Here is a 25,225-nt window from a genome sequence, read left to right on the forward strand (position 1 = left end):
GAATGGTAATTGGGGGTTGAGGTTTTTCTTAAACGGGCAGTGGCAGGGAGTCTGAAAATAACATTCAACAACAAGACATCACTATTATGAAAAGTCTATTTTGTCAAGGATCAGTACATACAAGTAAAACTTCAAATAAAAGCTCTCCTCTGGCTTAAAACAATAAGCCTTATCTACTTTTTAAATCCAAATAGGAAGGGGTTCCAGCCTAGTGTTACAAAATTTTACCTTTTAAACAGTCCGGTTTGTCAACAGGCAAAAAAAAAAAAAACTCAATTTAAATATAGATGGGGCAGCATTCAGGCAGGATTGCTTACAAAATTTGGACTTCGATACCACTAAAATATTTTAGGGAGAATGAAGCAGGGCAATATTGTAGCCAATAGTAAGTGGCAACAGAATTCATATAAACAGCCATAAAGATTAAACCTTCTAAATGTCTATTTTGTAGTGGCACACTGATTCAGATTGCTTTAAAGACAACAAACACCCCTTTGTTTACTTATTCTCTTTAGAAAAAAGCTACAGCTCAAGGAACAGCATTGGCGCTGAGTTCTAGAAGTTTATGGAAAACAGGACTCCTTCGCTTTGTTGAAATGTTAGAGAATTAACATTTTGCTAAACTAAGATTACCTCTATTATAGAGCCTGACATTCTTATTTTGATATAAAAATAATGTTAGCATAAAAAGCTATTAAACACTTAACTAGTGCCAATGCAAAAAAATATTATAATGTTAAGCAACAAGTGTTACTTCCAACTTTAGTATATTAACTGTTAGTGTCTTCAGTTGTGTGTACATGTTCCAAGAGCAATATTTACCTCACTGTTGAGATGTCTTTAGTAGCATGAAAGATAAATGAAGCCCCAACTGTTAGCAGTTCAAAATGAAACTAATTAAAATGGAATAGATACATTAGTTAGTCGAACCCTGTGAACTGTGGGGGGGAGGGGGTGTCACACATTCTGACTTCAATCACCCAGGGTTTATCTACACAGGCACCTTCCGGAGAGCTAATCTGAATAAACCAAAGGCATGGATTAGTTAAACAGTGTTAAATTCCTGTGTTGACACGCTCATTCAGAATTAAAGTTGCCTTGATTCAATTTATCTTAATTCACTTTGGCAGTAATTTCTTTAACTCCAGTGTCACTCTGAAGTAACTACAGAATTCCATGATTTTTAGTTACCCCCCATGTCAACCCACAGTAACTGAAATCACAGCCGGACACCATTTTGTAGACTATGGTTTTGGCACACAGCATAAAGTCTTCAGAAGCACTTAAGGCCACTAAATCCCATTGAAATTCAATGAAATTCATGTACTTTGGAAAAGCATAGGCATTGGTGCTTTTTTAGTTTCCAAAGCTCTGTAGAAACTTAAAGTCCTCAACATCTCATGAGGGAGGTATAGGAAGCAAGTATCCCCAATGTCACAGATCAGGAGTCAGACACTGATACTATTATCTTTCCTTAAAATCATTCAGTAGTAGTTAGCTCAGACCTAGTTCAATACACTGGACCATGCCTGTCCCATTTGAAAGTGCTGGTTAAGTGAGTTCAGTTTACTGTTCCATTGCTGGGCAATACCATGGGGGTTGTCATGTGATGTACTTTAATATCCCTGCACCATTGGCAGGAGAAATCCATGGAAAGCTAGACCTGAGCTGAATTGAAAGGTAGTATTCTAAAAATGGTTAATGGCTTATTCAAAGCACAGTCACTTAAATCCAAACAGACAATACACCCCTTCAACTCCCATAGATAGTTAATCCTTCATTTGCTCACACATTGTTAATACTGTTTAAAGCCATGTCAGTCCAAGTGCCAACTGCATGCTGCAGCCTCCTCGCACGCCGTCTGAAAGCAGATTGGGAGAGTTTCCGAGACCGATGCACAGATCGCAAGTTTTGTGCCATTAGATGCTGATAATTGGATATGGCTTGTTCTCTGCAAAGAATAAAGGAGTGTAATTAATACAACAGAGTAATGGGCCAGGTTAAGTAATTGGTTGTTCAGTATACACAAGCTGCTGGAAAGTGGGCAGAAGTCAGGAAACAGCGTGCCCGGTATATTGAGCAGATTTTATGAAGGCCATTAAAAAAAATTCTCACTTCAGTCATGTTTTATCTGCTATGATGTGTGGTCAGCAATAGCAGCAGACAGATTAAGCAGCATGATAGATAAGGGGAAAAACACATTAATGGGGATGGTCTAATCTTGCTTAAATGTTAAACATATGAATAAGTGCGTACGGTAGCTTTTACCTCAGTGCTTGTTTTGTGAAGGGTGAGGGAAAGTTTAAAAACAACAAAATAGCCATTGTCTATGTAAGTTTATTTGCACAGGGCCTAATTGGAGGAAAAACTCCAGACTCCTCCTCATGGCTAGTAGAGATCAGAAGGTAGAATTAGTCTCTACCTTAGAGTTGCTAAGTATGGTACCCCCTTACCAACATTAAGTTGTAAAAGTCATGGGCTTTTCCAACAGAAATAGAGAAGATCTTCAAACCAGGAAGTGAAAGTGCATAAATATGCAGTAAAGTGAAGTGAATTGCTAGCATGCATTACCATTGGAAGTAACATGCTGAATCAACTTGTCATTTAGTCGTTACAGTCCCCCCCCACACACACTTTCTACCATGCGACACTACAGGCATTCATGCCCCAGTGTGTTTGCGTATTTGTTCCTAATTAAAACACCTGCAGCAACTCACACTACCCCTTTCAATAAAAAAATTCCAGCATACCAACCTTCAACACAATGGTGTAAACATTTAAAGATGACACAGTGCAGCTTCAAGTGAAGATAAATGCTTAAATTAGGGAATTCCCATAGCAAATCTGTTAATGGGAAGGTTCGGAGAAGTGATGCTGAAGACATAATGTTCAGAAATTTACAGTGGAGAACCTTGCTTGTTCCAGAGCCACTTATATGCAATTGCGGTATTTAAACACCAGGTAGAAAGATGTCAACTGCTGCTATTGACACAGCAACTTCTTAACAGTTAGACATTAAAAATGGTAAAACACACACACACACACACACACACACACACACACACACACACAAAATTAGGCAAGTCAGAGTAACACTTTTCTGACATGCTTTACATTGTTAGTGAGTAACCAGTGAGAACTGAAGTGACAAAACATTAGTACCAGATGTTTTCTGGTCTGGGGTGAGAAAAACAGCTATTTGCACAGAAGTCAAACTATTGTTTCAGTGTGAACCCACACGGGGCTCAGTGACCTAGCTTCAGCTGGTGGATGATGGGTTTGATGGCTGCACCGCATTACAACTACAGCTAAGAGAGGCACGCACAGCACTGGTGACTTTGAGAAAACAGCCTGTGGTTCTGTACATTAGTAAGTAAGTTTGTTTTTTTTAAGGTGCTCAATAAAGTTTTGTATGTACTTGTTCCCTTGAAAACAGCCGTTTTTCTCCATTCAGTCACATGCAAGTGAAGTAAGTATATTCAAAGCAAGCTTAAGAACAACAACTTTACCTGGTTGGTACTATCCTCAGTTACGAATGAGAGAAACTGTCATATCACTAACAGATGGAAGAATGAATATTAGGAATGAGGCTTTAGTGAACTTGAAATGGTTACAATCATTTAATGGACACACGGCTCTTTCAGGATTTTGACCACTTGTGTCCACACCTGATCAGCTGAAAATGTGACCCATATGAAAAAATATGATTGGGGTAGAGAGAAATAGTTGGAATTGTGCAGAATTTCCACACGTCTTTCTGAGGCAAGTTATCTGGAACGGTGGTTCTCAACCAGGAGGCCACAAGCAGCTTTCCGGGGGTCCACCAAGCATGGCTGGCATTAGACTTGCTAGAGCCCAGGGCAGAAAGCCGGGGCCCCAAGCCCCACCACCCGGGCCAAAGCCTGAGCAACTTAGCTTTGCAAGACCCCCTGGGCAATTGCCCTGCTTGCTACTCCCTAAAACTGGCCCTGGCTTTTATATGCAGAAAACCAGCTATGGCACAGGTGGGCCATGGAGGTTTGTTTTTTTTTTTTTTTAGCATGGGGGATGGGGAGGGCACAAAGAAAAAGGCTGAGAACCCTTGATCTAGAAGATATCTAGTAATAAGCTACATCCAGATGCTTTTGTTATCTGCAAGACAGGGCCCTGTAGTCTAGATATAGTCCCCTGATGATGCAGAATTTGTAACCAGATCCAAGTAGAATTAAGCTGCAAGATTTAGGCTTAATGATAAGTGTTCTTTAAGAAGAACTTGAGAAGGTTTAGGAGATTACTGTGGCATCAGACTTTTTAATTTGAAAACTCTTACCACACTGCACTTTGAAGATGCTCATTCTAAATGAGGTAACTATTACAAAAACACAGCAATCTCCCACATTTCAAAAGCTGCTTAAGCTAGAATCACTGTGCAAGAATTTTAGTTCCTCTTAGAAAAGAGAGGCTCCCACATCAAGATTTTTTTTTACTGGGGATGGACAACACCAACACAATAAAACTTTCTTGTCTTGTTACCATTTTGATGATCCCTGTGAAACAAATTTGACCGGCAACACTTCAGGCCTTTCAACCTGAAATCTAGTTAATTTCAAAGTGAGTTAGGAACAGCTTCAGTGAATACACCTGCCCCCAAGTCACCCTGCCACTAAGTTATTTTCCTTTTTTGATAGGGTTTTTCTTTCCCACAATTGTGTATGGAAGACCTTCAACTAGAAGGGAAGATTGTGATAATGACTATACATGCGGTTGTCAAATGCACAAGCCAAACTAATCCTAGGTGTTACTTGGATCTGAATCAAGTTTTCAGGCAACATTCAAAGAATCTTATTGAAATGAAAGTCAAGTGCCTATACAATGAGATTCTAAGAAGCCTCTATTGGCCCCATTCTGGGCTATTAACCCACCTAGAACTGCTGCAAGGAGCTACCAGGCAAGATACAGTATTGGAGGCTGAGTGTGGTGGGGAGGATTCGGATTTTACAGCAAGCAGCAGGTAATCAAGGAGAATGTTTGTTACAGGCTTCGGTGGAGCTGCAAGCCAGTCTGCAGATGTCTAACTATGCAGTGTCTTAAAGCAGAGAGGCTGCACTACAGTTAAGGCATTTTTATTGCTCTCACTCATCTTGATTACGAGCTGCGAGGGATCATTTAATTTATATTTAGCAGTATCATTGACTCAGGATTGGAGAGGTGAATCTTTGGTGATACCATCCTCTGCTGCACAGGCAGCATTAGAGAGGAGAAATAAACATCTCCACCGATCGCAATACTGCTTACCTCTCCTCTCTCACAATGACATCATCGAACACCTGAGAAAGACGTTTCAGCCGGCGAATTCCCATAGAGACTGATTCTAACTCGCAGTCAAACTCTCTGACGGGAGAAAGCAGCATGCAATTAGAGGATTCAAATGTTACATAGGTGATCTAGCCCAGCCCCCTACCACTGCAGAAGTATCTACAGTATATACCCTAGTGCTCCTTCTGGTCAAATTTTAAGCCTCTAGCCACAGGATTCTATCACTGCCACAGCTCCCCATCCCAATGTTCAGCCTTAATCGTGCCTTAACTCCAGTCACATCGCATCTAGAAAAGATGGTCTCATAGCTAAGGCACTGGACTGGGATCCAGGAGGCATGCGTGGAACTCCCAACTGTGTCTTCACCTGATACCTTGGGCAAGGCACAATCTCGGCGCTTCATGAAATACTTTTTCTCCCCACAACTCTTTGTCCACTCTCCAGGGCAGGGGGCCATCTTTCTGTTTGTACAGCACCTAGCATCACAGGAGGCCCGGTCATGGGCCAAGACCCTAGATACCACCACAATACAAATAAATAATTCTGGGAAATGCAGAGCAGAGTAGGACGAATCGATACCCAAGTGATTTATCAAACAAACAGCATCAATGAAGAATTTAGACGGTTAACATTTCTTTAACTCAAGCCAGACTGGAGCTGGCATAATTACGTGATGTAAACTTAATACCACCCTCCCACTGGAGGGGGATGGTGCAAGAGACCTCACTGGTCTGTCATCATGCAAAATTAAGTTTCCACGGCCTAGTTTTATGCCATACACACACTCTCTCTGTAAATAGGTGCACGTAACAACTTTATTACCTTCCTAACCATTATAACAGCACATTGTTTCAGTGGGAAAGATTAGTAGTGCTCTGCTGCTGTCTCTCAGGTAGCCAGACACTCTAGTCACAATAATAAAACAGCAATAGGAATTACAAATGATTGCAGCTTGCCTCTTTCTGCTGGCAGGCATAGGTGATGAATATGGGCTCTTTAGAGCTGCTGCTCTCCTTGATCTCCGGAGAGGGACAGCTTCTTTTCCAAGCCAGTAAGAGAAACTCCTCCATTCTTTCCCCACCAAGCTCTTTGCAGATCTGGATGAAAGGGAGGCTCTCCTGCTGGACCCGGGGGTGCAAGTGGGACCAGACAATGGGGTGGGCATTGTGGCCAGCCTATTCTTCCGACTAGGAGTTCGAGGTGAAGTGCTTCTCTTCTTGGCAGAGCAAGTGATGCCACTTCTCCTTGCAGGGGCTTTAGCTGGAGAGATGATTAGAGATTGCGTGCGGTTTTGGCAGGACTTCTGTATTTTCTGCAAGGCAGACATATCTGGGATCATGAACTGCGGTCTACAATATGCCAGCTCAACAAAATCCCAGCATGTGAACGATCGCTCTCAACCCCAGCTACAATTCTTACAGCCAGACTTAGACTGGGCGGATGCACGTCTGTCATTGCTGCTAAAGCCTCTTCCCTCGGATCGCACTGAAATAGAGCAGCGTGCTTCATTTGATCCATTAGTCTTTGGGATTGATCCTGCTCCCACAGGAGCCCTGGACAAAGTTCTCATTGATTTCATGTGGAGCAGGATCCCCCCGGCCTTTAGAACCTGTTAAAGTGCCTTTAAACTGAAGGCCTTTGTTTAGAGAAAGAAGAGCAGCACAAAAGCTTCCCTTTGCTGCCCTGCTAACATACCTCAACCTGCAGGGCTGTCCCCTGGGCTTCGAGTCTACTTGCAAACTCGAAGTCATAGCAGGTTGTGCTCCTGGCTAGCAGCATTTCCTAAAATAGCTTGTGCAACCTAGCATAGGATGCATGAAAAATTCAGCACAACTCCCCATGGGTACAACTCCAATATTGCTGGTCCCATGAGACAAGTGGTCAAGCCTGATTCGGCAGCCTTTACACAAGCAACAACTCCTTGCTGCCAGTGCTTGGCATTTCATCTGCAAAATAAGCTTAGAGTTAGCAGGAAGCACTTATTCCAAGTTCTTCCCCCTATGTGCATGCCAAACAATTCATAGTTAGCAAGAATACCAAGGTCATGCCATCTGTTTAACATATGGGGCTAGTGTTTTGCTATTTCTAAATCTATTCCCAGGATTTCCACTGCTTCTCTTTGCCTCAGTGAATTTAAAAGGGTGCAAAGACTATGTTGCAAGAGAGATGCTGGAGGAGTCTCCTCGCTCTAGGTCACATGGATATAAAGAACAGTGACTTTGCAGATCAAGGACTAAATTCCAGCAGGATCTTCAGGAATGGTATTTGATATTTTCCCTCCCCACTCCAAACTAGAGCCCTGAAACCTGACCTGAACCCAAAGGGACCCGACTACACATGTCCGGGTCAGGTCAGAAAACAACCTAAGACTCTCAGCGTCAAGTCTGCTCGTAGGTAGCTGCGTGTCCTGTTCCCATTGACTGCCGCTGCCTCAGCACTGTGTGCTGCGGAGCCAGGTGCTGAGGAGTTGCAGGGCCCTTCACTCTGAGCACAGAGTGCAACAAGGCCGTGGCGGCCGGCAGGAGAGGGGCACTGCCCCGCTGACCCAACAGGCAGGAGGCAGACTGAGCATGAAGCCCCCACCAGGCTGAGCTCCAAGGATGAGGCACTGACGTACGTTGATGGTTGGGTCTGAAAACGACGCGACACTTGGACTTGGGTCAGCAATTGGCTAACCGGTTTTAGATCAGGCTTTAAAAATTAGACCTCTTCATGTGCAGTCTAGTTAAGGCTGTACATTTTTAATAGCCCTGATCTTTAGGAGTTTCCATAAGGTATGTCTTTGTGAACCCAGTCAGTCCATATTCAGACTATATATAAAAGTGGGTTATATTCTACTGATTTCATAGAATCATAGAATATCAGGTTTGGAAGGGACCTCAGGAGGTCATCTAGTCCAATCCCCATCTCCTCCCCCTGGCTCCAAATACAGTATAATTAAAGTCCCACATTTCTCTCACCCCTGAGCTCTAAGGTTTCCATAAAGCACGTTCTTTGAGAGCCCAGAAAATCCATTAGTTTATCAGGTCTCCTTCATTTACTATTTTTAAAGTGTCTCTCTCAATATGTCCCACGTAATGCAGTCTGGGATAGGGAAAGCGGTTTTACAATTGCTGGAGATTTTGCTCAAAACAACATGAGCAAGGACTTTTTTTTTTGCACATTCTTCCTACATGTCACTTTCCCTTGTTTGTGCTGCTCTTCTTTCTCTATGGCAACCAGCCAGCTATATATTATAAAGCATGTACTAGTTATAAAATACAGATACTATGTCCAGCATTAAAGCACTTTGCTATCTACGGCTGAAGTGTGCTGTATAAAAGAGCTAGGTATTATTAGTCCTGAAACAGGACACCAAGCTATGAACAGAACTGCCATCCATAATACATTACAAGGATCATTACCTGGGACACTGTTCCAAAGGCATTTTTTGCTGTTCTTGTGATAGCCCGGAAGGTTTGTCGCTTCTCTTTCGCTTCCAGACTTTCCCAAGTTGGATTCTCACTGAGGTTCATCTCCACTTGCTTTAAGGGCATTCGCTTTCTCAGAGACATGCGGAGGGTATTGAGAGAGCTTGAAGAAGGCTTCTTTCTAAATTTGTCAGGCACTGGGCTCTCATTTTCAAAGTCAGCCAGTAGCTGGTGGCTCCTCCAGCCAACTGTAGCCCCGACACTTTGGAACACAGATGCCATCACTCTTCGCTTCTTGGAGTAGTCTTGGTTCAAAGGGGATCAGACAAAGCTGTGAAAAATAATGCACCAAATGAGAACACAGCCCCAACACAAATCAATCCAGATGATAAAGGATAAACATACTGCACAGCACATTCAACAGGTTGTTTGAAAGGACCCACCCTCATTTCCCAAAACTCCTCCAAAACATGAGACCTGCAAAAAGTACCAGGCTGAGCATCTTTGGTTTAACAGGAAACGCTGTCCATTTCTGTAACTACCTATGTTTTTTGAGAAAGAAAGATGTAAACAGGAACTTTCCCCCAGGTGTTCTGTACAAGACTGCAATTGGAGGAGGAAACTGGTTAAAGCTCTGACAGCCAATAGAAGTGATTCATTACTAGTCAAATAGTACTTTGGAATCTTCACTGAATAGAAATAGAAGCCCAGTCTTTCACACCACTCTGGATTTTACATTTCCCCCCACAGGCCCGTTATCCCTCTACTTCCCACTGCCAGCTACTGCCATCAGCCCCGGTGAATCCTAAGACCAAAGCTTACTATACAAGACTAAAGATATGAATACCTTGTAATGGCAAGAGTTTGTTATGTCCGTCATATTGAGATTATGTCCTAAATTTGGAACTTGGCTAATTAGATCACTCCCTTTTGAGATACCAGCTGAAGTCACAACTGCAGTAGCGTGCGCACACAATGGATAGGGAATGGTGTTACCAGCAAAAGAGATCTGCTATAGGTTACAGTTAACAATGCATTCCTGATTTCTATACAGTAGCTTGCTCAAAATTATTTGGGAAATCATCTTTAAAATTACTTTCACTCTTGCTAATAAGCAAACCACCCAGGGTGAATTAATGAACTGTGTCAATTCATAAGCACACTGTTTAGAAAAGCAAGGCGATTGCATCCAAATGTGATCCGAGATAAAACTGAACTAGCTTTCTCAACACCTCACTGCATATTAATAAATGCACTGTAGTGCGTAAGCAAATGATGTCTTAATGCAGGAGTTCTCCAGTTTTTAAAAGCCATGCTGCACATCTTAGTAAAGAGTTTCTTGTAGATACCTTCCCACCCATACACAGTCTCCTGGACCCCTCCCCCTCCAGCTAACATGCCCTCATCAACCGCAGCACTTGGTTACGTGAAACAGGAATAGTAGAAAAGCATTTAAATATATTTTTAGCTTCTTTAAATGCAGTTATGCACATGGGAATGATGATGTACCAGCACCATGTGATCAATCAACTCTCCAGAAACCTGTTTGATAACCCGTGCCTTACTTAGAGACCTCACTTCAGCAAGCCATTAAATCTTTGCTGAGAAGTGGTGAGAGACCAATCTGTTGTGTGCATTCACACAGTGGAGCGCGGCATGAAGATGAGCGAAGTGCAGACCAAAGGGCCTCTCCTATTATATTCTGATTCTCAAGAGTCAATGTCCCAAAGGGTGTTGCATGTTATGTTCTTTGCACAGTAGCTGGAGTGTGCGGCAAGTTCAATTATAAACTGCTACTAACAAAAAGTGTTTTCAGCTTCTAAAATGTGCAGTTTCTGGGTGCTAAAGACAATAATAGACAGTTTCAAGTCAATTGATAAAATTTAACTTTGATTTTCCCTGACAGTAGCTTTATATACCTCTGTTAAGTTCCTGACCTACTCTCTTCCAGGATACACACTTCTGTACCCAGTGCTGTTTAATACAGCTGTGGTCCTGTGGATCAATCCTTCTGTTCTTCTTCACTGAGTGTCTTGCAACAAACACCAGAAGCGTAGTGAATATAAGCAGTGCAAATGCCCATCTCTGACATCTTTTTACTGGGGTTCTCCTACCATATACGGTCACCACTGGATGTGGGCAACAAATAACCCCACAGCTGCATCCTCTGCGCTCAGACACGTTCAGTCATTTACAGTAGTGTCCAAAAAAAAAAAAAAAAAAAAAAATTCTCAGAGGCCCACTGTCACACAGTTTAAGGCCAAAAGGGACCAGCAGTTTATCTAGTCTGATCGCCTGTGTATCACAGGCCACTGGCACCCACCCATTAAACCCAACAACTGAAATTAGACCAAAGTATGACAACCTGAGACTAGATTTATGCCACAGGGACCTAGGGGCACCAGTGTCTGAGGCCCCCACCCCAGTGTCATGAAAGGCAAAAAATAAAAAAAATCCTGAGGTCACTGCCAATCTGACCTGAGAATTCCTTCGCGGCCCCAAATCCGGAGATTGGTTAAATCCTGAGCATGTAAGCAAGAACCAGACAGCCAAGCACCTGAGAGAGAGAGAGAGAGAGAATGCTCAGTGGCACCTCAGAGCCTTGTCCAGTGTCCTATCTCTAGCTGTGGCCATCTCCGAGGCTTCAGAGGAAGTAGATCAAAACCCACTCATCCATAATACATCATCTGGGGGATGGGCGGGGTAGAGAAGGAGAGAATCCCGTCCTGACTCCTGCAGGTTGCTGGCTAAAACCCTAGTCCCAAAAACCCATCCTTGAGGAACTCCATGACTAATCTCTCTCTAGTCCAATTCACCTTTCACCAAAAACCTACAGCTTTCTTCCCTTTAGCCAGTTCCTGATCCACCTTAGAGTTTTTGTACCGATCCCCGATAGTATCTACTTTAACTAATTATTTCTCATGTGGTACTGTGTCAAATGCTTTACTGAAGTCCAAGTGTATTAAATCTACTGCACTTTCCTTATCTTTAAAAAAAAAAAAAAAAAAACATCAATTAAAAAAAAAAAAAAAAAAAAAAAAAAAAAAAACAAAAAAAAACAGCAACTATTTTCTCAAAGAAGGAAATCAAGTTAGTCTGGCATGATCTACCTCTGGTTAACCCATGTTACATTACACCATTTACAGTAGAGCTTCAGAATTACAAACACCAGTTACAAACTGACAGGTCAACCATACACCTCACTTGGAACTGGAAGTATGCAAACAGGCAGCAGCAGAGACAAAACAAAACAAAAACAAAAAACAAAACAAACAAACAAAACCAGCAGGAAATACAGTGTTAAACTACTAAAAAAATTAAGGGAAAGTTTAAAAAAAGATTTGACAAGGTAAGGAAACCGTTTCTGTGCTTGTTTCTTTTAAATTAAGATGGTTAAAAGCAGCATTTTTCTTTTGCACAGTAAAGTTTCAAAGCTGTATTAAGTCAATGTTCAGTTGTAAACTTTTGAAAGAACAACCATAATGTTTTGTTCAGAGTTACAAACATTTCAGAGTTATGAACAACATCCACTCCCGAGGAGTTTTTAACTTTGAGGTTCTACAGGACCTCCATGAACGCCCTCACAATTTGTTCTAGAGCAGTGGTTCTCAAACTTTTGTACTGGTGACCCCTTTCACATAGCAAGCCTCTGAGCGCGACCCCCCCACCTAATAAATTAAAACCACCTTTTTATATATTTAACACCACTATAAATGCTGGAGGCAAAGCAGAGTTTAGGGTGGAGGCTGACAGCTCACAACCCCCCATGTAATAGCCTCGCAACCCCTTGAGGGGTCCCAACCACCAGTTTGAGAACCCCTGTTCTAGACCCTTTGTACACACACACACACACACCCTGGAAGAGCTCGCAATAGAAGACCAAAAGCAGACAGGGCAAGTAATCTGTAATGAACTCTCAGATTACACCACCACTTCCTAGCTTTTATATAGCACTTTGATATCTACAGCTAAAAGGTAGGTCTGAACCATTATTTCACATTTGATAGATAGGGAAACTGAGGCACAGAGCAGGACATCACCCACAGTCATCCAGAGGCAGGAACAGAACCCAGCATAGGTGCTAGAACGGGTCGGCAACCTTTCAGAAGTGGGGTGCCGAGTCTTCATTTATTCACTCTAATTTAAGGTTGTGCGTGCCAGTCATACATTTTAACGTTTTTAGAAGGTCTCTCTCTATAAGTCTATAATATAGAACTAAACTATTGTTGTATGTAAAGTAAATAAGGTTTTAAAAATGTTTAAGCAGCTTCATTTAAAATTAAATTAAAATGCAGAGCCCCCCGGACCGGTGGCCAGGACCCGGGCAGTGTGAGTGCCACTGAAAATCAGCTCGCGTGTCGCCTTCGGCGCACGTGCCATAGGTTGCCTACCTCTGTGCTAGAACAAGGGGTGCTGCCGCACCCCCTGGTTTGACGTGGTTTCCATCATACACAGGGTTCACAGTTTGGTTCAGTGGCGCTCAGCGCCCCCACTACACACGTTGTTCTGGATCGGAGCTGGCCTGAGCCCCAGGCCAGTCCACACGAGCAGGGGTCAGGGGATGGCTGGCAGAGTCAGGGTTCTGCCTGTTAGCAGGGACGATGGCGGTGGGGCAGGACCGGGGGAAGCCAGGGATGGGGATGCTGGCAGGGGGAGCAAACAGCTCCCCAGCAAAACCCCAGCAGCCAGGGCACAATGCAGAGGCTGAGGGCCTGGCTGGGGCCCAGGGGGGCCAGGCCCCCCACCCCACCCCACCCTTGGCCATGGGTGAGGCGGCGGCTGCTTCCCAGCCCTTTGTTCCTGGAGAGCCCCGGGCTTGCAACACTGTAGCGGCTTCAGCTTCCTCCCCCCGGTAACCCCGGCGGTCCCCGAGCCGCCGCCGCAGGGAAGGGTCCCCCCACCCAAGGCTGCCCCCTTGCACCAGACTCACCCACCGCTCCCAGCCCGGCCCCGCTTGCACCGGCTGCTGCCCGGTTAATCTTCAATCGCCTTCGGATTTAAATTGCGCGCTGGTTCCTTCCTCCTCTAGGATTGGCTCGCTCCTGTCTCCTCCCGGGCTGCTCTCCCCTCAAGGGGGGGGGGGACACCCCCAGCGCTGGCCCACCCCCTGAAGAGGCGGGAGAACATATAACCCAGGCGATAGGCTGCAGCTTGCAAGGGCGGAGGGGGGCTGGGATGGGGACGTGCAGCCCTGGCTGTGGAGCACTAGCTCACCCAGCCACCCCCTGCCTGGAACCAGTCCGGGCGGGTTTGCATGTGCAAGCCTTGCCGTTTGGCTTGCCAGAGGGGACGAGAACAAGATGGGGCTGTTTTGTGCCATGGCCTGGAAACCTCCTCCCCACTCACTGTTTAATACAGCGGTTCTCAAACTTTTGTACTGGTGACCGCTTTCATATAGCAAGCCTCTGAGTGTGACCCCCCCTTATAAATTTAAAAACACTTTAATATATTTAACACTATTATAAATGCTGGAGGCAAATCCGGGTTTGGGGTGGAGGCTGTCAGCTCGTGACCTCCCCCCGTAATAACCTCATGACCCCCTGAGGGGTCCCAACCCCCAGTTTGAGAACCACTGGAAGGGCCAAGTCTTGCAAGTAAAAAGAGAGGAAAACGTACGCGTGTGTGAGAGAGAGAGCGAGAGAGAAACACCCCCTCAGGTTTCCCATCCAGGCTGTTGGTGTGGCTTCCTCATGCTGGATCTTTGTAAGAGACAAGAGGAACATTGGCTCCTTGGCAGATTGTATACTATGGCAGGGTGGCATATTGCCTGCTTGCACCTGATCCAACTGAGTGGGGAATGGCATGTGTGCTTTTCAAATAGCACTAGCCACTATTGATCCCATGTGCACCCGCTCTTGTCCAGCTTTGTAGCTCAAAACACTGGTTAACAGATGGATTCCCCCATTGTACCGACACAAGTTCCCATTATCTGCAGGGTCCAGTTATGAATAATTAAAGACAGCCATGAACTGTTACAGTCTGCCTTCTGCACCTCGCCTATTCAGAGCAGAACCAGAACACTTACATTTTCTATACATCTGTCCCTAAACCTCAGACTAGCAATTGGGTGGTGGTGGGGAAATAGACATATTTTGAACAAAAGCCAGCATAAATACTCAGGTCCTAAATGCAGGGATCATGACATTCCTCCCCTTTATAAGAGCAGGGGATTACTAACACCAGTGTCCTAACCAAACTCCAGCTTAGCTTGTTATACTTCATACTTAAACTCCCACTGCTCTTTCAATTAGGAAAAATGTTCTTTTCTTACCCATAAAATGGAGCCAACCCACTGAATCGATATAAAACAAAAAGAAGCTGTCTCTTACCAGGATAGACTTTTCTCTAGAAGACCACGCGTAGCATTAACCACCTTTCACAGAGCAGCTAAGTCCTTACTCAAGCTACAAACACTGCAACACTCATATGACTAGACTACTACTAGGGGAAAAGAGTTTCCTTCATAGCTTGCACAAGACTTCCTAATTAGGCCACCAGCTCCCCTCTCATTAGCCACCCTTCTACACCTGCAGAAGACTTGAACAGTGAATTAACTCTTTGCCTGCTGGCCCCTCTGCACCTTGTCATATATTTTGTGCAGCATTGCTGTGCCCTGTTAAATAACTGCTCTGTTTCACCCCAAAGGAAGCTATGTTTTAGGGATGGATGATGTGATTGCCGTTTGCAGCTTGCAAAGCACACTGGTATCCATCAGGCTGAAAGGTGTTTGTATAATGTATAAGACCACAGCCATCTTCATCTGCCCCTTCCCCAAACCTCCTCTATGCAGAGATTTGTCATGTTGCAGACCAGAGTTGCATCTGACCTGTGCTTGAGATACGAGGGAGGTGGGGTGGCATTTACCTGCATTCTGGGCTGTTTGAGATGGTGCAAGGCAGGGGGACAGGATGGGAGCAACAGTTACAGAAATCATGCAGTGAGCCACAAACAACAATTGCAGCAACTGAGTTGCAGATGTGTGAGGATGCTGTAGCTTTTTAGCAATCTAAAACCACAGCTGTGGTTTGGTGGTTGACAGTGACCTAACCCAGTGGTAGGTTTATGCACACTTTGAATAATAAAGTAACCACAACTTAACCACAGGCAGCACCTCTGGGCCAACTCAAGTATTTGGCTCTAAGACGGACGCACAAGCTGGGACCCTGAGGGAGTTAGGCAAATAGATCCCACTGCAATTCAGTGGGGGTTGGGTGCCAAACTACCTTAGGTTGCCTTTTGAAACCCCCAGCCACAGTTGTTATTGCTAACACCCTGGGCCAAATCCTGTATCTCTTCCTCAGAGAGCACTCTCATTGGCTTCGTAACAGCTTTGTATGAGTAAGAACAGCTGGATTTGATGTTCAAAATGAGTTTTAATCCATGTGGCTATTTAACATTATAATGAACAGACGGGAGAAAACATCTCATTTTAACATCATCTTCCACTACTGGCAAGGCTTTGAATCAAAATCATATACAGTACCGTATGTGCTGTATATCTGGGCTTAATGCACAGAAAACGCAGGTGCAGAGAATCAGTCTGTTTATGCGGCTCCAGAGGAAAATAATTCAAGTACTCACTGTTAAGCCATTTCCCCACAAGATATTTTTTTGAACTTCATCCTCCTTTTGAAAAATGAAGGTGGATTGTGGTGTGAAGCTGATTATTAATTCCCTCTCCCCCCCTCCCCCCGTGAACTCCATTTTGCATTGCTTCTCTCTTCGCTAAACTCAATGCTGACATCTAGTGATGCTATATAACATAGCAACACCACCACAGAAGAATCTATAGCTTAAGAAGTGAGTGCAATGAGTTTTGAACCACAGAGTCAGAGGTGGAAAAGACCTGTCTCCGTGCCCATGTAGGGATTGGGTTGCACAGAAATTTTCTAGTGTTTTGTGTGCTCTGATTTTAAAAGTCTGAAGTGACGGAGCTTCAGCCACTTCCAATCAGGAGACTATCCAATAGTCCAATACATTTCCGTCCAGAAAGCTGCACAAATGTTTCCTTTAATATCATCCCGATTCCCCGCAAAACTCCCAACATGCACTATTTCAAACTCCTCTCTGTCCTTTCGTGTGCCTTAGCTTCAGATTTCTACAGAATGATTTCCCCCCTTTTCTCTACAGGAAAGAGAGAAGGGACCTGGATCTGCCTTGCTTCAATCAGGCTTTTGAGTGCTACATCCCTCTATGTATAGTATCCTTGAGATACAGATGTGCATTCAAGTCTCCCTATCTGAAGGCAGAATTTGGTCCTTTATCTGACTGCCCTCTATGCACATGATCATTTTGAGTGTAATAAGGACAGCTGTTAAAAAACAAACAAGAACAAACAATGGGTTCAGACTACAATCAGATCTCTATTTGGAACTCCCCAACGCTAATGGGTGTTCTCCTCTCATCTGACCTGGGGTTTTGGCTCAGTTCTATTGATATTAAAAACAAAATGCCAACCTGCATTTCAAACCCTGTTTGTGAAATGAAAGTCTAAAGTTTCAAGCCTTTATGGTTACAGATAAAAGTCTTCAAAACGTAGGGTGGAGAACTGAGAATGGCTCCCATTCATGTAATTTTGTTAACTGTGAAATCTAATGGCGACAATAAAATGCAAGAAAGAGAGATGGTCATAGTAGGAAGATCTGCACAACCTGCTTGAGAGTAGCATCTTATTTTGGTGTCACAAGTGTGTGGGGCTTGGTTTTTAGGTAGAGTTTGGGGAAATAATCATTCCCCCCCTCCCCCGTCCGTTGCTCTCCTGGAAACATGTCAGTGATCTTAGCTAATCACTTTTTAAGACTTGTAGGTTGCGAGGCTGCTTTGGGTAGAAGCACATTTATTCTCCAGATCTGTTTCTCTGCAAACTTGCTAACAAAGCACAGGCTTCTCCATACACCTTTGCCTTGAGTGGAGAGAAGTTAGATCCTGGTCTATTAAAGTTCTGATGAAAGCAAGGCCTTATCTCATCACCAGTGGGAACCAGCCTGTATTGCATGCATGATGTCATGACCCCCTGCTGCACATTCACCCAGCTGCTGTTTTTGGGTCCCACCACACTAGGGTTGCCCTGGAGGAGGGGTAGGCAACCTATGGCACGTGTGCCGAAGGCGACACGCGAGCTGATTTTCAGTGGCACTCACACTGCCCGGGTCCTGGCCACTGGTCCTGGGGGCTCTGCATTTTAATTTAATTTTAAATGAAGCTTCTTAAACATTTTTAAAACCTTATTTACTTTACATACAACAATAGTTTAGTTATATATTATAGACTTAAAGAAAGAGACCTTCTAAAAACGTTAAAATGTATTACTGGCATGCAAAACCTTAAATTGGAGTGAATAAATGAAGACTCGGCACACCACTTCTGAAAGGTTGCCGACCCCTGCCCTGGAGTCTCCAGGAATTAAAGATAATGTCACGTGATGAAATCTCCAGGAATTCATCAAAAAAAAAAAAAAATCGGCAACCCTACACCACACTAGATCTTTGTGCTCATCAGCTTCCCTTACTCTGGGTGGGTTCAAGCACCGTCTTTTTCTTTGGCCTCTCTAGCACACTTCTTGGGCACATATTCTATCACAGAAGGGAACTCACAGGGCAGTTGCCATAGGCCCCCCAGGAACAAAGCAGATCCCTTCCCCACAAAGACACGTCAGTGGCGTAAGCACATCCTTCCCCAGAGCTCCAGCCTTGTGAGCAGTCTGGGTTAGAGTTTACCTCTTCAGGGATAACAAACAGGCTTTGTAAAAGTTTGTAACACAGTTATTCCTGACTTTAGCTAGCACAAAAAATATACAGACTTAGACAAAACAATAAAGACCTATGCCCCCTCCCTTCCTGCCTCAGTTTCCTCACCAATCTTGATTTGGCCAGAGTCCTCTGGGACATCCAAGTACCCCCCGTCCTTCAGAAGGCTTTTCCCTGATTCACAGGATATTTCTCCCCCTTCTTTCCTGCAGCCAGCTTCTTTCTTATTCAGATGGCCCCTCAGTAAAAAAAAAAAGGATCCTTCTGCTAAAAAACCAGGCCCTCTCTTTGCCCAAGTTTCCTTGAGTCCCTCTCAGTTTTTAAAAGACCAATCTATTCATAGACGAACATGCTGATACCACTCCCCGGTCTCCTTAGCTCCACAAGGAGCATGAGGCAGAACACAGAAAGAGACAGTTTAAGACATAAGAATACAGACTGCTCATAAAATCCAACTGGAGTAAGTTGTACATAGAATCCCCAAATCGTCACACATGAGGCTTGCAGTTCCTAGGTCACAAGCTGTAGCAAGCACTACTTTCTGCCTTTACTGTTTGACGCTTAGCTTCCGGATATATCACCTGTTGGGGGGGGGAGGGGGAGGGAGAAGTATGTACGGCAGCAAGCCCTGAGATTCCCTTTTCACACTGAACCCCCAAAGAATACATCTTTCCCTCCCCTTTGCCTTCGCAGTGTGTAACACTGCTCAGCCGGCTGCACTGCTCCTGCCTGCAATGAAGTCAAGTCAGTGCCCATGACATCACAAAGGCTACCTCTTGCTCCCTGACAATGGCTGAGCTCCCTAGGGTGGGGGAACAGGCAAGGTGATCATTGAACCCTGCAGGGAGCAAGGCTGCTGGGGTCTGAATGCCTCCTAAGCAGAACGGGTAACTAACTTCTTCTTGCATCCCAAGCGTTTCTTGTCTCTTATTTTCACCACTCTCCATCAGAGCTCCTGACTCCCGGAGCTAATCCCAGAGCTAGACTAGTTTCAAAAATGTTTTGAAAATCTTCCGCAGGTTTTTAAAGGGCCACCTGAAACAGGCTGTGATGTTAACCCAGAAAAGCGAAGATCAGCAGATGTAGATAGTCCATTTAGATAGTCCGTGCTGTTAATCTTTTGCTTTCCTTTGCACTGCACTCTTTGTACAGCCCCAAGCACATAGCATGCTTCAAGAAAGAACTGATCCCCCACAAGAGACGTCTTCAGTTTTATTGGTATTTTCTAGGAGCTTCTAGAATTTGCAGAAACAAAAAATTTAGCAGATTGATACTGAGACCATTTTACCATGTGATGTTTAAGCTTTATGGAGGCCAAGGAACTGAAATGGTACCCTTTGCTGTTGGTGTGATTGTACTCTTCTCATTGCTTTTCTCTTTTGATTTAGGTTAGACCTCAGGTTAGACCTCAGAGCTCATGGGGTCACCAGCATTTGGATGTAAAGAGGCAAAGGATGGATTGTTGCTTTTGAATGTAAAGAGGCAGGAGTTTTGCTATTCACTTAGAAGTGTTTGATCTGTCAAGTAACATTAAACAAACTAGCCACAGCCTTCCTGATCTAGAGACCATCTAAGCTTTGATTTTGCACCCAGCAGGAACTGACTGACTGTCTCCTTGATGGAGAATGACAGCAAACTCCAGCAGAGTTGCTGGGCTTATTTGCCCAACGTCTGCCTGAGCCGTGTGTTCTGGTGGCTAGACGACAGGGACAGATCTCGGGCTGCTTTAGTCTGTAAGAGATGGAATCAAGCCATGTACTCAGGATCTCTCTGGAGAACCAGAACAATCACCTTCAGTGGGCGGCCGTCCAGGTCAAACACATCCGAGTTTGAATCTGCTCTGTGGTACGTCAAGAGATTCGGCAAGTACTTGGAACACCTAGAGATCAAGTTCCTGAACCCTTACAATGCTGTCTTGACCCGAAAATTTCAAGTGACTATGAGGGGGCTTCTCTCGCGCTTGTGCAAATGTAACAGCCGTCTGGTATCCCTGACTATTCAGCACCTGGAGTTGGACCGATTGGTCTGGAGAAACATAATTAAGAATCAGTTTATCAAGAACTTAATTATTTTCCTGAAAAGAATGGGCACACATCTTGTTCATCTCAGCTTGAAAGGAGCAAGAGTGACGCTGGAAGAAGGCTGTGAGCTTTTGAGCTCTTTGAGCTACTTGAAAAACAAAAGTTTTGCCTCCGAAATTAACATAGAAGACTTCTTCAGCCACCATCTTTCCATCTACAGCAGCCCCTTGTTCCACCAGACTATGTCCACATTCCGCAACCTGGTCATCCTGACTCTCAATTACAACTGCATCTCGGATGAATTGCTGGACATCCTGTGCGAGCACAACGCCCATTCTCTCTGGACTATAAACATCAAGTGCCACATCCATGACCCTCACGGGCAGGTGGTTTGGGGGATGTCCTGGGCCAACCTAGCCAAGAGAGCACCCAAACTGAAAGTGAACTTCTTCTTTGAAAGAGTCATGAAGCACGACAGTCTAGCCAGGATACTTTTAGCAGAGATCCCACTCAGGAGCATCAGTCTACGGAGCTGCTATTTCAGTGACCCAGATTGGTCGATGAGGCCGACCCTCACCAATCTCTTACCAGCCTACAAGCACATTCTGCAGGTATGGTGGGAACAGCAACATTTTACCATTTTGTCACTAATCTAACCATGGCCACATGGGCGTTGTACCAAATTGTCAGTGTAAAAGTGAAACCCTGACCCATGAGGTCATTAGAGCTCCACAAGGCAGTTTTTCCACAAGAGGTGTGAGCACCAGCTTCCCAACCAAAGTCCAGTTTAGCTAATTACATTCTGCCCATCTAAATTCCTCCATCAGCTTCAGTTGGACACATTATTTCTACTTCTTCTTAATTATTAACTGGACTGAGCTAGCACCTAGAGATCCCAATTGGGCCCACTGAACTATGTATTTACACACACAAAGAAAAGATTGTCCCAGCCATGAAAAGATTACTTCCTCTCCATAAACTGTTGTGCCCTCTTAAAAAGTTGCAACCTTATACCACAGAGGTGGCCGTGGTTTAATGGAGGGAGGAAGATACAGTGTTCCTTTCAAACAATTCAGATATGAGATTGTAAAGTGCTTTGAGATCTTCCTAGACGTAAGTATATGCATCAGTGTAAGCTATTACTTTATAATCTTGCATCTTCTATACTAGGTTTTCTATACAAGGTTTAATATGTAAATCAATTTATAGCAGGGTTTCTCAAACAGGGGTCGCCGCTTGTGTAGAGAAAGCCCCTGGCGGGCCAGGCTGGTGTGTTTACCTGGCCTGTCCGCAGGTCCGGCTGATCGCGGCTCCCACTGGCCACAGATCGCTGCTCCGGGCCAATGGGAGCTGCTGGAAGCGGCGGTCAGTAAGTCCCTCGGCCCGTGCCGCTTCCAGCAGCTCCCATTGGCCGGACCTGCGGACAGGGCAGGTAAACACACTGGCCCGGCCCGCCAGGGGCTTTCCCCACACAAGCGGCGACCCCTGTTTGAGAAACCCTGATTTATAGGAAGAGAAAAAAATGATGTCTAGTATGTCCCTTGACAGACATTCTTTGTGGCTAACAATTGAAAATGGTCATTTGCATCTGTGAGTAGTGATTGCTGTTAACTTTCTCTGGTGCATCAAGCACGGACACATCACAATGTTCCTTTCATTTACATTCAGCCCTTTGAATTATAGTTATTCCCCCCCACACACAAATGTTTTGGGGGATCAAAACAAACTCTCCAGAATTGATCTCTGGAAATCCATGCAAGAACCTCATATGACGACACATTACAGGGACTCTGGGCATTATTTAATGCATTTTCCATCACTATTGGAAGTTCTTTGTGGAAGGGGCTATCTATATACAGTGACTAGCACAACGGGGTTCAGTTCTGATTGGGGCCTTTGGGTGCTATTATGCTAGAATTATAAGTTACATAAGCTCCAAGATACAAAAAATGACCTGCCTGTAAGCCAACCCTATCAGCAGCGCAAGGAAAGACTTGCTGATTGAATCCCAGGACAATTGCAATAGCAGAACACCTGGCCCATTGATCTAGATCTTTACTATTTGTCTTTTCTAGAAATTAACACTCGAATTCAACAACAGTCATGAATCACTGGATGAGGAGCTGCTGCAGCTTGTGCTATCATGCAAGAAGCTGTTCTTCCTAAAAATCTGGGCCTTCCTCCGTGTTGCATTTGTGGAGAGGCTGTTACAAAATCAAGCAGAAGGGAAATGCACCTTGCGGACTATGAAGGTAAAATCCTGCGTTTCAAAAGTTGCATTCCACCCAAAGAACCCCAAGTAGAAGCGTAGATTTATGAACAAGGTAATACAGCCCCCTCCTCTCAATGTTGGTTTAAGGTTACTGTTAACACACAGGAGGAAAGGATTGCGAGGAAGTGCAAGAACCATACATGTACTGTATTTCCAAATTCCACTTGAGAGAGGACCATTCAGGCATGGATCTCCCTAGACCTGACCAGGTCCATGAAGCGTATTCCAAAATAACACAGCCCTGTTTCACAATAGCTGGGGAGCCCCATGCAAAGCATAGTCCTGCGACAAACTGCAGCCAGGGGAAGCAATGTTCGCACTGGTCTAAATGGGCCATGCTACCCGAGAGCCAACAGGGTCCTAGGACGAGCAGAGCTGGCTTGTGCTTCTATAGATCCCCCAAGATCTGTGCAGGTCCCAGGAATCTATGGCTCCTGGAGAAGCCCTCTTCAGCCCACTGAGTCTTTCCTTCCCCAGTATCTCCCTCTATTGAAATGCCCCAAGGAGGGCAAATGCCCCAGGGAGAGTCTGAGTTTTCACTCAGCATTTCATGAGGCACAACTTTCACTGGCAGGCCTGGGAGTCTTGCCCGAGCAAAAACTGAGCAAGGGCTTCAGGATTTGACCCAGTGTTGACCTGTCTTATTAGATATTAGGCTTATCTAGAAACCTCAATGGTCACATGGGCTTTGGAGCTTAATTTTGGCCAGTTAATGCGCTTCTTACAGATAGGATTTTGCTTCATCCGCACAGGTGAGAATTTACACCAATCGGTATGAAACCATTGAAGAAGATCGAATGTTGAGAGATATTTTCAGGAGATATCGAGACCTGATTGACTCAGAGCTTAATTATTTTGTCATCGCCTACCCGATGATGTGAGAGGCGTGTGATCTGTGAGGTGAAAGAATAAAATAAATAAATAAAAAAAACCCCAGTCACATCTGGAAATGCCTGAATTCATCCTTTGGAGGAAGTCTATAGGGGAGCTGAATGTCATTAGCAGTGTTCCTGAAAGGGAAAGCCAACTAAAACTGAAACAGGAGGCAGTGTGGCCCAGCAGTTAGGAAACTGGAGTGGGATTCAGGAAACCTGGTCTTAGGGTCTAATGCCTGGGCAAGGCACCACCTCTCTCTCTGCCTCTGTGTCCTCTCCCACCCGTTGTCTTGTTTATTTAGCCTGTAAACTCTTGGGGGCAGGACTTGTGTCTCCGCGGGTGTGTTTGAGCCTGGCACAGTGGGGCCCTGATCTCAGGTAGAGCCTCAGGGCACTACAATAATAATCATTAGGTCACCAAGTGTCATCACTGGAGCCTCTGTGGCGAGCAGAGACTTAAACACACCACGCAGTATTACAATCACTGAATTGGAAGTGCTCTAGAGAAGAAGCTGAGATTTTATGGGATCTGACAATTGTCACAGACTGAATGGTGTAGGCAAACAGGCTGGCCACAGTTGTTGTAGAAAAGAAGACAAACAAGATGATGCTAATTGATATTGCCAGAGCAGCAGACAGAAACACAAACAAGAAAGAGGAAGAGAAAACAGTGAAGTAGGAAGAACTCTGCCACAAAGTGGAACGATTCTGGAAAGCTAGAACAAAGATGACCCCAGTGATGACAGGAGCACTTGGAGTGATTCCCAAGGATATGAAAGAGCCGCTCAAGAAGGCATTAGGAATTCAAGACATTGTGATCAGTGACCTCCAGAAGACAGCACTCTTAGACACGGTGAGAATTTAAAGGAAAGTCGAAGCAAAGCAAGTGCATTTGAATACCTAAAATGCAGGAATTCCATGGAGGGTTTAACAAAACTCCTGACTACCCAGACCTATGGAGTCAATTCGTGGTCAGGCTTTACTGGTAATTCCTGGGGAAATTTTAGACAGTAGCCTTTCCCCCTTTTTATGTTTAAAGATCCTGTATGTTTTGAAGGCTTTTTGTATATACAAAACAAACACCAAAATAACCTTCCCCAGAAAGTAATAGTGAGGAATAATGATAATACAAGGGGGAGCAATTTTTGAGCCCTAGGTAATTTTAAAATTCTGTGGCTTGCACCTGGCCCTTTGTGTCTCATCTTTGCTATTTTGTTTGGTCTCTGCATTTAGGCCCCATCTCAATGGCCCTGAAGGAAGCAGAGAACGTTATTCTGCCAGGACAGGCAGTTATCTTAATGTTTGGTTGAAGCGTGGTCTCTAGCCAGTTCTCAAGTGCCACATGTCTACATCACAGAGATCACAGCCATGGCTGGCTCTGACTGGCACCATTGCTGTCTGTCTGTAAGGACAGAAACTAAGGACCAAATGTGCCCTGTGATTGAACTATTTCACCTCTGAAGCGGGTCGCTCTCTCCAGGTCACTACTAAGTCCCACTGAACCAGTGATGGAAATCTTTCCCTGTCTCTAGTCCTGTCAAATTTGTTTAAACAGATAAACAGAAGACTTCAGACACCACAATGGTCAAAGCAACACTGTTCACAA

At 44.5% G+C, this 25,225-nt stretch overlaps 2 protein-coding genes across 6 annotated transcripts; one reads left to right on the forward strand and one right to left on the reverse strand.

The window, feature by feature from the left end:
• Positions 1-587: 587 nt before the first annotated feature.
• On the reverse strand, positions 588-13,717 carry PIMREG (PICALM interacting mitotic regulator). Of its 5 annotated transcripts, none has more exons than XM_024206944.3 (6): positions 11,184-11,242; positions 10,625-10,729; positions 8,700-9,036; positions 6,252-6,607; positions 5,275-5,370; positions 588-1,951 (listed from the first exon to the last, which is right to left on the reverse strand). In XM_024206944.3, the coding sequence occupies exons 3-6, from the start codon at positions 8,985-8,987 to the stop codon at positions 1,786-1,788; spliced, it is 906 nt and encodes a 301-aa protein (XP_024062712.2). In that variant the 5' UTR covers positions 8,988-9,036; positions 10,625-10,729; positions 11,184-11,242; the 3' UTR covers positions 588-1,785. The 5 variants fall into 5 exon arrangements, with proteins under 5 accessions (XP_024062712.2, XP_026512199.1, XP_026512200.1 ...); XM_026656416.1 differs by lacking the exons at positions 10,625-10,729; positions 11,184-11,242 and adding exons at positions 3,510-3,556; positions 13,636-13,717 and having other exon boundaries at positions 1,867-1,951; XM_026656414.1 differs by lacking the exons at positions 10,625-10,729; positions 11,184-11,242 and adding an exon at positions 13,636-13,717.
• Positions 13,718-20,069: 6,352 nt separating this feature from the next.
• LOC112125696 (F-box only protein 39-like) lies at positions 20,070-23,625 on the forward strand. Its single transcript, XM_026656413.1, has 3 exons — positions 20,070-21,083; positions 22,548-22,724; positions 23,497-23,625. The coding sequence occupies exons 1-3, from the start codon at positions 20,070-20,072 to the stop codon at positions 23,623-23,625; spliced, it is 1,320 nt and encodes a 439-aa protein (XP_026512198.1).
• Positions 23,626-25,225: the final 1,600 nt, after the last annotated feature.

This window comes from Terrapene carolina, unplaced genomic scaffold, assembly GCF_002925995.2.
Source record: "Terrapene carolina triunguis isolate 2854851 unplaced genomic scaffold, T_m_triunguis-2.0 Scaffold231, whole genome shotgun sequence".
NCBI lineage: Eukaryota > Metazoa > Chordata > Testudines > Emydidae > Terrapene > Terrapene triunguis.

Coding starts and splice junctions, on each gene's coding strand:
- PIMREG (XM_026656414.1), bottom strand. CDS start 8,987: ATGGCATCTGTGTTCCAAAGTGTCGGGGCTACAGTTGGCTGGAGGAGC. Junction 6,608..8,699: donor CCTTTGGAACAGTGTCCCAG/GTAATGATCCTT, acceptor TCTGCCTTGCAG/AAAATACAGAAGTCCTGCCA. Junction 1,952..5,274: donor GTCATTGTGAGAGAGGAGAG/GTAAGCAGTATT, acceptor TATTCTTTGCAG/AGAACAAGCCATATCCAATT.
- LOC112125696 (XM_026656413.1), top strand. CDS start 20,070: ATGGAGAATGACAGCAAACTCCAGCAGAGTTGCTGGGCTTATTTGCCC. Junction 21,084..22,547: donor CCTACAAGCACATTCTGCAG/GTATGGTGGGAA, acceptor TGTCTTTTCTAG/AAATTAACACTCGAATTCAA. Junction 22,725..23,496: donor GCACCTTGCGGACTATGAAG/GTAAAATCCTGC, acceptor TCATCCGCACAG/GTGAGAATTTACACCAATCG.